At 32.3% G+C, this 17,966-nt stretch overlaps 1 protein-coding gene across 6 annotated transcripts in view; it reads right to left on the bottom strand.

Annotated features, from left to right (window-relative positions):
- The window catches only part of ADAM2 (ADAM metallopeptidase domain 2), a 142,319-nt gene that overhangs the window by 78,412 nt on the left and 45,941 nt on the right, over positions 1-17,966 (bottom strand). For all 6 annotated transcript variants that reach the window (XR_007125417.1, XR_007125416.1, XM_047719778.1 and 3 more), the window contains 3 exons: positions 11,559-11,630; positions 10,911-11,077; positions 9,795-9,876 (listed from right to left, as the gene is read on the bottom strand). Coding sequence is in view for 4 of the 6 variants with exons in the window: in XM_047719778.1 (XP_047575734.1) it covers positions 9,795-9,876; positions 10,911-11,077; positions 11,559-11,630 (321 nt within the window). In the remaining 2 variants the exon portion in view is untranslated. The remainder of the gene's footprint in view (positions 1-9,794; positions 9,877-10,910; positions 11,078-11,558; positions 11,631-17,966) is intronic.

Below are 17,966 nucleotides of genomic sequence, written 5' to 3'. Positions count from 1 at the left end.
TCACTCTGACTTGTTAGACCTTGCCATAAATGTCTCTGTCTCATCCTTCATGCATTCTCCTAAATATTTTCTCCTTAAGTTTTTCTTTTATCATCCTAGCTAAAATAGTCTCTTCCTCATCCCATTATTTTAACTATATTATCCTACTTTCGTTCTTATTATCAAATGCCATGAACTGAAATATTACAACATTTCTTTTAGTTAAAAGATGTCAATAGATTTTCTAAGGTTAAATCATCCTACGTTCTTTGGATAAAATCATCTTCTTGGTCATGGTCTATTATCTTATAAACTGCTAGGCTCAGTTGGTTGGTATTTTTAATGAATGTTTCTACCTCTCTTCTATGTTTGTGGAAAAATTAGCCTCTAATTTCATTTTGTGTAACATTCTCCTTTGGTATTAATATTATTATGGTAATTTTGGTTTCCAAATTTGTATTTTCTCTTCTTCTATTCTCTATAGATGTACAAGATTGAAATAATCAGTTCCCTCAAAATTGTGAAGAGTGCCTAAATAAAGCATTGTTTTATTTACCTTATGAGATTTTAAAAATAATTCTTTTAATAATTTGATGATTCTGAATTTCTAGTTCTTCTTCTGTAAGTTTTAGTAAATGATGGATTCCTATTAACAATTCCTATTAACAATTCTTATTATTAATTCCAATTCCAATTAACAATTCCTAATAATTCCTATTAACAATTCCTATTAACAATAACCTATTACTATTTGTCCACATTTGCAAATTTATTATAACTCGCTATTATCTTAATATTATCTACATCTATAATATTTCCTCTTTATTTTTATAATTGTATTAGTGTATTTCTATCCTATTTTATAAAATTAATTTTGAGCTATATGCTTGTTTTTAGTATTTTTGAGACCTAATATTCTTTTTTAAATACTTCTGTTCTAATTCGTCTTACATTGGTTTCTGCTTTTATCTTCATTATTTTCTGCCTTCTATATGTCTTAAATGTTACTTTGTTTCCATCTTTTCACATTTGCTCACTGGTTTTTAGCTATATTTTCTCCAAAATTCATTAGATACTAATTTCCTTAACTGTTCTTTACTCCTTCACTCCTAAAGTTTCACCATCAATTATTTTAGCATCAACAATGTTTTTTATTTAAAGTTTATTATGAATATGTAGATTCTAGTTTTATTATTCATTTTTGTTTATTGTAAAACTGGGATTGCCTTGGTAACTTGTCAAAAATCATTGATTATATATGTCTGGGTCTATTTTTAGATTTCCTATATTGTTACATTGATCCGTTTATTTACACTACAGTATCTTAATTACTATAGTTTTTCAGAAGTTTTTATCTTCTACTTTTCCTTCAATTTCTAAACTTGCTTTATCTATTTTCTTTTTAATATTTGTATATGAAATTTTTATCAGCTTGCCAGTATTACCAAAAAAAAGGAAAAAAGCCTGCTGAGATTTTGGTTAGGACTGCATCATTATTCTATAAAATTGGAAAGAATTTAATTTATATGATAAGGATATATCAACAAAATTTTTATAAGAAACAAAGATAGGATTAAAAAAATACAATACATTTTAAAAAGCTTAGAAAATTAGAAATAAAACTGAGCATCTTTATTATGTTACAAAGTATCTGTAATAATCTAGAGCAAATATAATACCTAGTAGTGAAATATTGAGTTTTTCCCTTGAAATCAAGAATGATACAAGAATGAATACAATTGATTCAATTAAACATTGTTCAATTTGGGGTTCCTGGGTGGCTCAGTTGTTAAACATCTGCCTTCAGCGCAAGTCAATGTCCCAGGGTCCTGGGGTCAAGCCCTACATCGGGCTCCCTGCTAAACGGGAAGCCTGCTTCTCCCTCTCCCACCCCACTCCCCTCCTTCCCCCGCTTGTGTTATCTCTCTCGTTGTCTCTCTCTGTGTCAAATAAATAAATCAAATCTTAAATAAATAAATAAATAAACACTGTTCAATTCAACTATTTCAATTGAATATTATTCTTGAGATCCTAGCCAATTCAATAGGAGGAAATACCTTAAAAGTTTAATGTATGTATTAGAAAGGAAAAAAAGAATGTAATTTCTTTACTCACATAAGACAAAATTAGACACAGAAAATTTAAATCTAAAACTACAAATAAATATAGAAATATACAAATCAGTGTATAATGTTGTTTTTCAACATAACAGAAACACGTATTATATTTAAAATATAATATTCACCAATATTGCCAAGAAGGTCAAATACCTATATATATGGTATTTAATATATGCAAAATATCTACATGAAAATGTACCATGAAATTTATGCCTATTTGTTATCTATATTTTCTATAAATTCTGTCCTCTCATATTTACTTGCTTCTTATTTAACTTGAATATATTTTATCTTTTATATTCACCTTCACTTAGTCCTAGTATATCTCTTACAAAGAAATATTTGACCTTTAAATAATTTTTAAAATCTATCAAAGATTTTATCACTTAGTTGGTGAGTTTAACCTATTTATATTCACATAATTGCTGTTATATTAAAATATATTAAACCATTTTATTTTATATTTTCTATTCTTTTCTATTTTGCATTATTGTTCTTGTGCTTCTTCTTCCTTGGCTGTATTTTCATTTCTTTCATCAGGTTATTACATAGTACAGTTTTGTTCTTACTATCTGTTCTTAGGACCAATATTCATCTCATATGCCCTACTTCTTCCTAAAATTTACCATTATCTATACCTTTCTCTTAAGAAAACAAGTCCTATAACATGCTTTCATGTCAATTCTATTACTCTCTTAACCACACCATCATAGAATGTGCTCTGGTTTAATATTGATAAAATACCTGTCATTCTCCACAGAGCTCAGTTCCAGCTCTTTTCATTTTAAGACAATAATAAAATTTAGCAATATTTATTCACTTTTAGTTTCCTGATCCTTGTAGTTTTTCATATTATAAGTAATTTCTACAAATGTATTCTGAATGTTAGTCATTCATTTGGCAAATCTTTTGAGGACTTATATACCTGAGACTGTTTTTATTGTGTCTTATATTGAATGATTTTTTTAAGATATTAATTGTGCTTTTAAAGTACTTTTATGTTATTATTTTAAGAATACTATCTTTTTTTTATTTCAATGTGATCTTTCCCACTATAGAACTTCTTTTTGATTATGATTTTCTTTTTTCAAGAGATAAAGAAATTTCTTTGTATTTGATATTTTCATTTCATTGTCAGTGTGCATTTTTTTATTCTGTTTTGAAATTTTATGTGCCCTTTTCATCTGACAACTCAGTTTCTCCCTCCTACTAGATGAACTCAGGATAAGGGATTATGTGGAGACTCCAAAAGGGATTTCCTGGCATAAGGATTTTTTGATCACATAATGGCTATAATTTGGTGAAATTTATTTTCATTTCTCCTTCAAAAGTTTTCTTATAGTTTTTTTAATTATTATCTCCATTACTCTTTTTTAAAAAGATTTTATATATTTATTTGAGGGAGACAGAGAAAAAAAGAGAGCACACTCAAGTGGGACAAGGGGCAGAGGAAGAGAACCTCAAGCAAACTCCATGATGAGCACAGAGCCCCACAGTGGCTCAATCTCACACCCCTGAGGTCATGACATGAGCTGAAATCAAGAGTCAGAATCAGCAACTGAACCACTCAGGTGCTCCAATCTCTTTTACTTTTAATATCTAGATATTGGCATTTCTATTTCAGTAATCCATTTCTCTTAAACTTTTTTTTTTTTTACTGTTCCTATAACTTTTCTGATATCTCCTGGGAGAGGTTCTGATTCTAATTTAATCTAACACCCTGTGTGCAATTTATTATATTTTTTGTACCTAATACTTCCAACTAGTCCTTTTCTATAATTCCTTACACTTTATTTTATTTGAAGTTTCTATAACTACTGATAGTTCTGCTTTAAGTAGTATGTAATGTGTACTGTGTTTTCTTCTGAGGACATTTAATATTCAGGATCTATACACTCCATGAACTGAGGTCAAGAGATAATGTGTCCAGTAATTTGTAATGGCATAAAAATCTTGAGACCAAGAACTAGCTTGTGTCAGTCCTCATAAAAGAGTAAATTAGTGACTAACAAGAGAGTAGATGAGTCCCAGGAAAAAGAGTTGCAATCTTGCAAATATCTTCTGCTAATTATTCCTACATGTTTCTACTCATCCAAAATCACCTGGGTTGTGGTTTATCTATAAACTTTAAGAAGTAGCAATGAAGGGATATAGATCTTAGATTTTATTCCACAGATCTGGTAGACTAGGGAGGGTTATGGGTGTTTAAGAGTACAGAGAGGACCTAAGATGGACCCTAGGCTTGCCTTTTCCTTCAAACACAGACAGATAACTATGAAGTCATTCTGGATATCCAGAATTGATCTGAGACCAACACAACAAACTGTGTAACTAGAGAGAGAAATAAGAGGCCACATTATGGAAGGTAGGAGGTGTGGAGAGGTGATTTGGGGAAGAAAAGGATCCCAATGAGGGAACCTAGGTCAGGGAGAGAGACAAAAGGGAGGAAGGGAGAGAGAGAGAGAGGACCCCAAAAGAGATCAGACAAGAAAAACACTTCCCCAAAGACACTGAATGGTAAAATGAGAAGGGCTGATTTCATGAACTTTAACAACCAGTGGGACTCAAAGATTGGAGTTTTAGATATCTACATTGTGATCAGTGTGGATCCTGGTGGGTGCTGCATTGTTTCTGTGGAGGAGAGCAAACAGCCAAGTAGCGGACCAAGAGATCTGAGGATCTCTTGATGTACACTGGGAGATAGTTTCCCTTCATAAAGAGCATCTAGGAGAGATGGCATCGTTTCTCCAAGGATAGAAGAGCTGGTGGGAGCCATTCCCTTCCCCACCCTTCAACATAGGTACACAGACAACTGCTGCGGGCTGCTCACCTGGACACTGGCTTTTTCCTGCACTTTATTCCAAATCAACCCCCCTGTGCTTGGTGTTTCTGTCCTTCTGGGCAAACCACATCAACACCAACATGGCAAGATCCTCCACCAGAGAACCAATGGGTTCATGCCATGCCAGGTCCATAAAGTTTGGAGTTTAAAAACTTAGCCAGCCTCCCTGGGATAGAATGCAGGTGGCACAGTACTTCCAGGGTGCAGTTAGTCAGTGTGAAGGCAAAGATCTGAGCCCTGCCTGGAACATGTGACGGGAGATTGTTCCTTCTTCTGGGAGAACTTCCCAGACAATGGCAAGCAAAAACTCTTTTCTTCAGGATGATGAAGGGGCTTGCATCATTTTTCTCCTCTTCCCTTCAGCATAAACTAACTTCAGTAAGCACAGCACCAACAGTGGCAGTCTAAACTGCTTACACGAAGCCCTACCCTCCCATACTCTGCATATGCAGCCTTTCTAGAGCAATTGTGCCAGAGAACAAAATCATTGGACCCCTATACCAGATAAGTAGCACAAACTCTGCATGTACCATATCTACTGATCATAAAGTTCTATAAAGCTTCAGTGCTAGTAGAAATAGTATCAGGTCTCTTTTAACAAGCAGACCAGAGCACACCTAGTTAAAATTCACCATACTCTGGACAAGGTCCAAACACTCCCCGCTGCAGGCAAGGAGAAACTCTGCAGAGGACTGACTGGAAGAAAACAGCAGCCAAAATGTAACAGCAGAGTGTACACAACTTACACCAGAGACACATCCTAACATGACAGGACATGCACAGTATACAACCTCTTCTTAATAAAGCCATTACTTACAGGAGCAGGAAATATAACAGGCTTTTCTAACACAAAGAAGAAGAGAGGGACCTAGCCAAAATGCCAAGATGAGGAATCCATCCCAAAGAAAGAACAAGAAAATGTCATGGCCATGGATCGAATCAAAACAGATATAGGATCTAATTGAAACAGACATACAGATATGCCTGATCCAGAATTAAACAACAATCATTAAGGATACTAGGTGTGCTTGAGAAAAGCATAGGAGACATCAGGAGTCCCTGAAACACAGATATGAAAGACCTAAAAACTAGTCAGGCTGAAATAAAAAATGCTATAACTAAGATGTGAAAACAAGGGAAGGTAATGGCCACAGGATGAAAGAAGCAGAAGAATGAATAAGTAATATAGAAGAAAAAATTATGAAAAAATGAAGAGAAAAAAATACTGGATCACAAATGTAGATTTAAGGAAATCAGCAACTCCAGAAAGCATAATAACATTCATATCATAGAAGTCCCAGAAGAATAATAGAAGGGGGAAAAGTGGGCAGTAGGTTTATTTGAGAAAATTACAGCTGAAAAGTTCCTTAATCTAGGAAAGGAAATAGATACTGAACTCCCATCAAAATCAGGAAAAGCTGTCCAACACGTATTTTAGTCAAATTCACAAAACACAGACAAGGAAAGAGTCCAGAAAGCAGGAAAAAAGTCCTTAACCTACAAGAGAAGGCAAATCAGATTTGCAGAAGATCTCTCCACAGAAACTTATCAGGTCAGAAGAGAGTAGTATATATATTCAGTGTGCTTAATGGAGAAAATATGGAGCCAACAATACATTATCCAGCAAGGCTGCCCTTCACAAAAGGAGAAACATAGAGTTTCCCAGATACACAAAAACCAAAGGAGTTCATGACCACTAAACCATCCCTGCAACACTGAATGGGGCGGGGGGGAGACCAAAAGCAATGAAGACTAGAAAGGAACAGAAAATATCACCAAGAACACCAATTCTACAGATAACACAATGACACTAAATTTATATCTATCAGTAATCACTCTGAATGTAAATGGACTAAATGTTCCAATCAAAAGACATAGGATATCAAAATGGATAAAACAAAACAAAAACAAAACAAAAATGACCCATCTATATGTTACCTGCAAGAGAGTCACTCTAGATCAAAAGTCACCTGCAAATTTAAATTGAGGAGATGGAGAACCATCTATCACACTAATATGTCAAAAGAAATCCTAAGTAACCATACTCATATCAGACTGTAATAAAAGATGAAGAAGGGCACTATGTCATAATAAAAGGGTCTATCTAACAAGAAATTCTAACAATTGTAAATATTTATGCATCCAACTTGGGAGCAACTAAATATATAAATCAATTAATAACAAAAATAAAATGATTGGTAATAGTACAATAATAGTAGGGGACTTCAACATCCCACCGCAACAATCTAACAGAAATCCACTCGGAAACAATGGCTTTGAATGACACACTGGACCAGATGGACTTAACAGATATATACAAAACATTTCATTCTAAAGCAGCAGGATACACATTCTATTTGACTGCACACAGAACATTCTACAGAATCGATCACATACTGGGTTGCAAATCAGACCTCAACAAGTACACAAAGGTTGAGATCATACTATGCATATTTTCAGACCACAAAGCTATGAAACTTGAAGTCGACCACAAGAAAAATTTGGATAGATCACAAATATATGGAGGTTAAAGAGCATCCCACTAAAGAATGAATGGGTTAAACAATACTTTTTTAAAGATTTTATTTATTTTGGGTTAAACAATACTTTAAAGAAAAAATAAAAATATATATGGAAACAAATGAAAATGAAAATATGACAGTCCAGTACCTTTGGGATGCAGCAAAGGCAGCACTAAGAGGGAAATACATAGTAATACAGGCCACCTTAAGAAGCAAGAAATGTCTCAAATCCACAACCTAACCTTCCACCTAAAGGAGCTAGAAAAGTAAAACCTAATAAAGCCTAAAGCCAGGAGAAGAGAAATAATAATGACTACAGCAGAAATAAATGATATAGGAACAAACAATAAAAGAACAGTAGAATAGATCAATGAAACTAGACATGGTTCTTCGTCAGAATTAATAACATTAATAACCTCTAGCCAGACTTATCAAAAAGAAGAGAGAAAGGACCCAAGTAAATAAAATAACAAAAAAAAGGAGAGATCACAACCAACACCACAGAAATATAAGCAATTATAAGAGAATACAATAAAAAAGTATATGCCAACAAACTGGTCAATCTGGAAGAAATGGGTAAATTCCTAGAAACATATAATCTACCAAAACTGAAACAGGAAGGAATACAAAATTTGAACAGCCCCATAACCAGCAAAGAAATTAACTCAGTAATCAAAAATCTCCCCCTCCAAAAAAAAAAACAACAAAAAAAGCAGTCTAGGGCCAATGACTTCACAGGCAAAGAGTTAACTCCTGTTCTTCTTAAATTATTACAAAATTTCAAAAAGGAAGGAAAATATCCAAATTCATTCTAAGAATTTAATATTTCACATTTAATACTCTATATTACATTAAAATTACCCCAGAGAAATCAAGAAATTGATCCTATTTGCCCTTGCACCAAAAATAATATCCTTAGGTATAAACCTAAAGATGGAAAAGACCTGTACTATGAAACTATAGAAGAACACTGATGAGAGAAATTGGAAGAGGACACAAAGAAAGGAAAAACATTCCATGCTCATGGATTGGAAGAAAAAATATTGTTAAAATGTCTATAATATCCAAAGCAACCTACACATTTAATGCAGTCCCTATCAAAATACCACCAGCAGTTTTTAAGTTAGAACAAACAATCCTAAAATTTGTATGGAACCACAAAAGACCCCAACTAGCCAAAGCAATCTGAAAATGAAAAGCAAACCTGGAGGCATCACAATTCCAGACTTCAAGTTATATTACAAAGCTGTAGCCATCAAGACAATATGATACTGACACAAAAGAGGCACAGAGATCAATGGAACAGAATAGAAAATCCAGAAATGGACCCAAAACTATATGATCAACTAATCTTTGACAAAGCAGGAAAGAATATCCAATGGAAAAGAGATAGTCTCTTCAACAAATGTTCTTGGGAAAACTGGAAAGCAACATGCAAAAGAACGAAACTGGACCACTTTCTTACCCCATACACAAAAATAAACTCAAAATGGATGAAAGACCTAAATGCAAAACAGAAAACCATCAAAATCCTTGAGGAGAACACAGGCAGTAACCTCTTTGACTTCAGCCACAGCAGCTTCTCCAGAGGCAAGGATGGCAAGGGAGGCAAGGGAAGCAAAAGCAAAAATGAACTATTAGGGCTTCATCAAGATAAGAACTTCTGCTCAGTGAAACAGTCAACTATAAGGCAACCTTCAGAATGGGAGAAGATATGTGCCAATGACTTATCTGATAAATGGTTAGTATCCAAAATCTATAAAGAACTTATTAAACTCAACAACAAATAATCCAAATAATCCAATTAAGAAATTGGCAGAAAGAAAACATGAACAGACATTTTTCCAAATAAGACACATAAATGGCCAACAGACAGATCATCAGGGAAATAGGAATCAAAACCACAATGATATATCACCCCATACCTGTAAGAATGGCTAAGGTTAACAACACAGGAAATAATATGTGTTGGCAAGGATATAGAGAAAGGGGAAAATTTTTGCAGTTTGTGAGAATGCAAAGTGGTGAAACCACTCCAGAAAACAGTACAGAAGTTTCTTCAAAAAGTTAAAAATAGAACTATCTTATGATCCAGCAGTTGCATTACTAATTATTTACCCAAAGGATACAAATTTTATATTTATGAAGTTCAATAAGATCTTTTTAAAGTCCCAACATTTCCAATCTGTAGCAAGGACAAAGATCCTCAGAATCATTTTGCAAATTTTAATGTACATAAAAATAATAAAATAAAGAAATGCTTAACTGTATATTAATCTAAATAGCATTCTATTTATACATCTTAGCCAAATAAATTAAAACATATCATACCAGAGCAACAGCTCCTCCATAATGGCTATCACACATCTTCCCTTGAAAGGTTGCACCAACATAATTTGATTTTTCTCTGTAACTTAAGTTTAAAAAAGGATCATAGTCGTATAATTTTGTAAAATTAAGCACAATTACTATTAAATTTTCCTAATAACATTTTATTTGCATATTTATATAATAAATTAATAAATATTTCCACTTAACATTAGGGTAATGAAGCTTGGAAGTGACTAAATATGCCTGCTTGTCTTGAAAACAATGAAATACTTTTAAAAAACAAATAATAGAAAGTTTATATTCATACTGAATTTTTAGAAAACAACATTCTTTATTATGTAGTATTTTTTAAAATTAGGTAATTCCTAAAATATCAAAATAATAAAAATAAATAAAATTCCTTAAAGTTAGAAAGCTAAAGAAATACAATTGATAAATAAAATGGGCAGAGTCACCTCATGGGCTGAAGTTTCTTATATAATTGGATAGAATTAGACAACCAGGATCATGAGAATATATGGCATGCTTGTGGAACAGAAAATAATTTAAAATATTATAATTTTATAAATATATTTTATATAATATAGTAATATATTATATATAGATCCTAAATATTAATAAGAGAAAAACAAAGAACTTATTAAATAGAAGGGAAGCCTTATATTTTTTAAAATGCAGCACAATGTAAATATAATATGTTAGAGATATTTAAATTTACAGTAGTGTCGCCATATCCTTGGGGGTTTTTTTGGTTATCTCATGAAAATAAAGCATAAAAAGAAGTCCTAACTACTACATTCATCATGTGTGTTTCTTCAGATAGATAGTATTATTTTAAGTATTGTTAGGGACATTTAATGATATGGTACACATTCTAAGGTAATGGAGCATATAATAACAATATTGAAAGGGCGAGTTTTAACTACAAACAAGTAAATAGAATGATTGACACCAATAATTCTGCTATAAAAACTGTTTTGAAAAATAATATTCACATGATGTTGTATGTAGAAAAAAAATGGCATATGTTCCCTAACAGTCTGTCAACTCTCAGAAATTAGGCCAAATATGGATGTTTCCTTTGTATAAGACTTAGTAAAACCAAAATATGCTTACACAAGTAAAAATGCTATATCATGTGGACGCAAAACAAGATAAGATCTTTTCCATTTTAAAAATCTGTATAATAATTCATTAGCATCTCCGGTTACTGAGATTTTATTTTCATCTATCCAAAGTTCCAATGAAGAGAGAATTATTGTAACATTAAATGATGTAAAAATCTAAAATAGAAAACATGAAGAAAATATGTTTAGATATAAAGGTTTAAATAGATCTGGAGATTTATCTATAAAAATAAACACTACACTGATGACAAATATTAAACAACAGAATTGCTAAGTCTGGATTGGATCTTAGAAAGTATATGAATAAGTAATAAGTATGACTTATAAAACAAGTAATAATTAACTTTGAAATGCTTGTACTTCAGCAAGCCCTATGTGAAGTGCTTTATCAATTTTATAATTAACATAATTAGGTATAGATTATTATAGTATACATAATTATAATATACAAAATTAGGAATATATAATAATTATTAGTTCTATTATTATTCCTATTCAGAAAACTGAAACTTAAAACAGTTACATAATTTGGCCTATTTTATACATCATGTGCATTCAGACAGTGCCATAAATAAAGTATGGGAATTCTTTAGGTAACACAAGCAAATGCAAAAAGAATTAAAAAGCAAATACTTACAGCATTGGTCAGTCCAATCAACTGGAAGATCTTTTGAGTGACAACAATTGTATCAGAACCCATATGATTATACTGAAAAAGGTAAGAAATTGTTTAACTTACCAATTTATTAGTTTTTAAACATTATTATTATAGAATTAATATTATACTCAGTGTAAAATAGGAAAATATTTTTAAAAATATAAAAGACACTACAAATTCTTCCAAATATAAGAGGAGGGAAGATTTCCAAACTCATTTTATGATGCCACCATTACCCTAACACCAAAATCAAACACTGCAAAAGTAAAATACAAACCAATATTCCTAATGAACACAGATGCAAAAATTCCTCAACAAAGTATAGGCAAATTAAATTCAACAGCATATTAAAAGGATTATACGCTATGATCAGTAGGGATTTTTTTCTAGTAATGTAAGAATGGTTCAACATCTGCAAATCAGTCAATATGCTACACTACACCAATAAAATGAAGGATACAAATTACATATTCAGATGATGAAGAATCATCAGAAGATGCAGAAAAAAACATTTTAATGAACTTCAGCATCCTTTCAAAATGAAAACTCTCACCGAAGTGGGTATGGAGAGAAAGTACATCAACATAATAAAAGCCATATATAACAAACCTATAACTAACATTATACTCAACTGAGAAAACCTGAAAGCTTTTAGTTTAAGATCAGGAATGAGACAAAGATGCCCACTCTCACCACTTTTATTTAATATAGTATCAAAAATTCTACCCAGAGCAACTAGGTAAGAAATTATACAAATTGGAAAGGAAGAAGTAAATTATCACTCTTTGCAGATCACATGATATTATACATAGAAAACCCTACAGATACACACACACACACACACACACACACATTTAGAACAAATTTTTAAAATTCACTAAAGTTGCAGGATAAAAAATCAATATGCAAAAATCTGTTGCATTTCTGTATACTAATAACAAACAATTAGGAAGAAAAACTAAAACAATTCCATTTGTATTTGCATCAAAAAGAATAAAACACTTAGAAATAAGTTTAAATAAGGAGATTAAAGATATGTACAGTGAAAACTATAAGACAATGATAAAAGAAATTAAAAACACACAAAAATAGAAATATATACTGTATCCAAGGATCAGAATAATTAGCATTGTTAAAATGTCCATACTACCTAAAGTAATATATAGATTCAAGGTAATGCTTATTAAATTTTCAGGGACATTTTCCACAGAAATAAAACAAAGAGCCTTGAAATTTGAGTGGAACCACAAAAGACCCTGAATACCCAAAAAATTTTGAAAAAGAACAAATCTAGAGACATCATGCTCTCTGCTTTCAAAATATATTACAAAACTATAGTAATCAAAACAGTATGATGTTGCCATAAAAACAAACACATAGAACAATGGACTAGAACAGAAAGCTCAGATATAAATCCACGCATACCTTATGGTCAATTAATTTGTAACAAAGGAGCCAACAATACACAACACGGAAAAATAGTCTCTTCAAGAAATGGTATTAAGAAAATTGAACAACACATACAAAAGAATGAAACCATACCACTATCTTATACTCTACACAAAACGTAACTCATAATGAATTAAAAACTTGAATGTAAGATCTGAAACCATAAAACTCCTAAAGGACAACATACAGTAAACTTTTTCACATCAGGTGGCAATGATTTTTTTGACTTGACACCTAAAGCAAAGGCAACAAAAGTAAAATTAAATGAGACTATATCACTCTAAAAACCTTATGCACCGCAAAAGATAACAGGAACAAAAGGAAAAGGCAATCTACCAAACAGGAGAAGATATTTGTAAATCATATATTCAATAATGTGTTAATATCAAAATATGTAAAGAACTCATACGACTCAATAGCAAAAAAAAAAAAAAAAAGCAAACAATCCAATTAAAAAATGGGCAGAGGATTTGAATCGACAATTTTTCTGAGAAAATATACAGATGACCAAGAGGTACATGAAAAGGCACTCAAAATTACTAATCACAGGGAACTACTAATCAAAACTGCAATGAGATCATCTCACAACTGTTAGAATAGCTGTTATTAAAAAAAAAAAGAAAGAAATAGCAAGTATTGGTGATGATGTGTAGAAAAAGGAACCCTCAAGTGCTGTTGGTAGGAATGTAACCTGGTGCAGCCACTCTGGAAAAGAGATGGAGGTTCCTCAGGAAATTAAAAATAGAGCTGCCGTATGATCCACCAATTCCACTTCTGGGTATTTGTCCAGAGGAAATAAAAACATTAATTCAAAAAGACTTATGCCAAAAAAAGAAGAAAGTCTTGCCATTTGTGACAACATGGATGCAGCTTGAAAGCATTATTCCCAGGGAAATGAGTCAGAGGAAGATAAATACTGAATTATCTCATTTATATCTAGAATCTAAAAACAAAACAAAAAACCAAACTCATAGATACAGAGAAAAGATTGGTGGTTTCCAGAGGTGGGGTGTAGGGAATAGAAGAAATGGGTGAGGTGATCCAGTTATAAAATAATTAATTCCTGGGAATTAATGTACAGCATCATGACTATAATTAATACTACTGTATTGTATATTTGAAAGTTGCTAAAAGAATAGATCATAAAAATTTTCATTATAAAAAATTATAGCTATGTGTGATCATTTTTCAGTACATATTTTGCAAATACTGAATCCTTATATTGTACCCTTGAAACTAATATAATGTCACATGGAAATTTTATCTCAATTTGAAATCAGACACTACAAATAAGTTATAGTTTTACTATCAAATAATAATTGTTGAAAGAAAATGTTAGTTTAAACTGTAGGATTTAAATGTGAATAAAGATTATGTATTGAATATATGCTTTCAAAACCATACCTTAGTGAAATATTATTTAAAAAGTTAAAAATATTAAATTATTAAACATTGTTAATAGAAAAATAAAGTTTCAAGAGCACAAATAAAAGCAAAAACAAACACAAAATTTGAAAACTGAAGAACAGATAAGTGATAAAAGATAAAGCAGATTTAAGATATTTAAATGATAGACCAGTGCAGCAATATAATCCACCTCAAAAACCCTAAAATACTCAGATTGGTTCTATCCGCTTTTCTTCAAGTATGAGAATTGGCACTAAAAGCAGGCAGATTGACTTTAAAATTTGTTTAAGGAGCAGTTAAAGAGCAGTTAAGGCAGGGAGAATATCCAGAATGGCTGTGTGAGAAAAGGCAATCCAAGGATATTATACATTGAATGATTCCATTTAGATAACGTTTTGGAAATTAAAAAGTATAGACATGGAGAAAAGATTAGTTGTCTTCAGATATCAGGGAAAGGGTAATGAAGGAGAACTGGGTGTGGCTGTGAAAAGGCCAAACAGCAGATCCTCATTAGAAGTTATTCTGCATTTTGACTATGATTGTTAATATCCTAGATGTAATACTGTATTATGATATTTTAAGTTGTTACAAATTGAAAAAAAAGGATACATAGGATCTCTATATATCCCTTTTATTTTGATATATTTTATTCATGTTTTATTCAGTAAAAATGAAATGAAAAAATGACACTACTGACAATGTGTACACACAAACCACACAAATCCACAAACACATAGCTATAAATTAAGGTGATTAGTCAATAATGTAATAATGTAATAATGTAAGCACTCTATGCCAATATTTGAGATAACACCCATCTGTAAGTAATAAAGAAGACCAAGAACATAATTTTTGGAAGGCAGATAGGGCAGAAAGTTCATCAGAGAAATTGAGTACTTATTTAAAAGTGCATTAAACCTAGGATAGGGTAAATATCATAGATTTTTCAGGATTAAATGAAAGAACAAGGTGGTTTGAGATACTCAAGAGTAAAAACTTCAGAATAAAAGTTTTTGTTTGGGGCCAATGGATTTATCACACAAAATAATCTTTAAATATTCTTATAAATGCATATGAGTAAATGACTATTTCTAATAAAAAGATAATTTTAAAAAACTAGAAAACATGTGCTTATGACAAAAGGAGATAGTAGGGGAGGAACAAATAGCTATAGAATAGAGAAAAAATCAAAATGGCAGAATACATATAGACACATAAATAATGACATTAAAAAATGGATGAAAAAAATCACTTAAACTATTAAGAAATTAAAACTACAATGAGATAGTACCTCACACCTGTTAGAATGCTTGCAATCAAAACAAAAAGATATAGGAAATGCTGGTTAGGAGATGGTAAAAATTTAAGGGCCCATCAATGGATGAATGAAGAGCTTGTGAGATGTGTATGCGTGTGCATGCACACACACACACACACACACATACACCACAATGGAGTATTATTTGGTCATAAAAATGAAAATTTTCCATTTGTGATATGGATGGACCTTGCTATGAACATTGGGGTGCATGAGGGCATTATGCTAAGTGAATTAATAAGTGAATTAAGTCAAACAGAAAAAGACAAATACCTATGATCTCATTTACATGAGTTTAAAAAAAAAAAAAGCACATAGACACAAAGAAAAAATTGGAAATTGCCAGAAGAAGGGAATGGGCAAAATGAGTCAAGAGAACTAAAAGGTACAAACTTCCAGTTATAAAATAAACAAGGTATGGGGATGTAATATATAGCATGGCAACTACCTAACAACACTGTACTGAGTATCTGAAAGTTGCTAATAAAGTAAATCTTAAAAGTTCTCATCAGAGGAAATAAAATTCTGTGACTATGTGTGCTGTGGATATTAACTAGATTTATGGTGGTGATCATTTTGCAATATATACAAATACTGAATCATTATGTTGTACACCTGTAACTAATATAACATGTCAATCATACCTCAATGAATAAAGAGAGAAAAAAAGAAAACTATTCAAAAGTCTTAAGCAGGGGGCACCTGGGTGGCTCAGTGGGTTAAAGCCTCTGCCTTCAGCTCAGGTCATGATCCCAGGTTCCTGGGATCGAGCCCCGCATTGGGCTCTCTGCTCAGCGGGGAGCCTGCTGTCTCCTCTCTCTCTGCCTGCCTCTCTGCCTACTTATAGTCTCTGTCTGTCAAATAAATAAATAAAATATTTTTTAAAAAAAAGTCTTAAGCAGGGGATAGATACAATTTGATTTAAGTTTTAAAAAGGTAAAAGCCCCTAGCTAATGAGATTTAGGGTATTAAAGATTTTGTCTATATAAAATGAATTAGGAGCCTTTTTAAATTGTTAGTCACCATACAGCACATCATTAGTTTTTTGATGTAGTGTTCCATGATTCATTGTTTGCATAAAACATTCAGTGCTCCATTCAATATGTGCCCTCCTTAATACCCATCATTGGACTAACCTATCCTGCCAACCTCGTTCCCCTCTAAGATCCTCAGATTGTTTCTTGGAATCCATAGTCTCTCATAGTTCATCTATCCCTCTGATTTTCCTCCCTTCATTTTTCTCTTGCCTCTCCCAATGTCCCCAAAGCTATTACTTATGTTCCACAAATAAGTGAAACCATATGATAATTGTCTTTCTCTTCTTGATTTATTTTACTTAGCACTTAGTAATCTCCTCCAGTTCCATCCATGTTGATGCAAATGTTGGGTATTCATCGTTTCTGATGGCAGAATAATATTCCATTGTATAAATGGACCACATCTTCTTTATCCATTCGTCTGGTGAAGGGCATCTCGGCTCCTTCCACAGTTTGGCTATTGTGGACATTGCTGCTATGAACACTGGGGTGCATGTGGCCCTTCTTTTCACTACATCTGTATCTTTGTGGTAAATACCCAGTAGTGCAAAAGCTGGGTCATAGGGTAGCTCTTTTTTAACTTTTTGAGGAACCTCCACACTGTTTTCCAAAATGGCTGCACCAGCTTGCATTCCCACCAACAGTATAAGAGTGTTACCTTTTTCCACAACCTCTCCAACATTTGTTGTTTCTTGCCTTGTCAATTTTTTGCCAACCAAACGGGTGTAAGGTGGTATCTCAATGTGGTTTTGATTTGAACATCCTTGATAGTTAATGATGTTAAACATTTTTTCATGTGTCTGTTAGCCATTTGTATGTCTTCTTTGGAGAGCTGTCTGTTCATCTCTTCCTCCCATTTTTTAACTTGATTGTTTTTTGGATGTTGAGTTTGAGAAGATCTTTATATATCTTGGATACCAGCCCTATATCTGTAGTGTCACTTGCAAATATCTTCTCCCATTCTGAGGGTTGCCTCTTTTTATTGACTGTTTCCTTTGTTGTTCAGAAGTTTTTTATCTTGATGAAGTCCCAAAAGTTCATTTTCACTTTTCTTTCCTTTGCCTTTGGAGATGGGTCATGGAAGAAGTTGCTGTGGCTGATGTCAAAGAGGTTACTGCTTATGTTCTCCTCTAGGATTCTGATGGATTCCTGTCTCACATTGAGGTCGTTCATGCA

The sequence above is a fragment of the Lutra lutra genome, chromosome 2 (assembly GCF_902655055.1).
Source record: "Lutra lutra chromosome 2, mLutLut1.2, whole genome shotgun sequence".
In the NCBI taxonomy this organism is placed as follows: Eukaryota; Metazoa; Chordata; class Mammalia; order Carnivora; family Mustelidae; genus Lutra; species Lutra lutra.
This window is presented reverse-complemented; position numbering and strand designations above follow the sequence as displayed.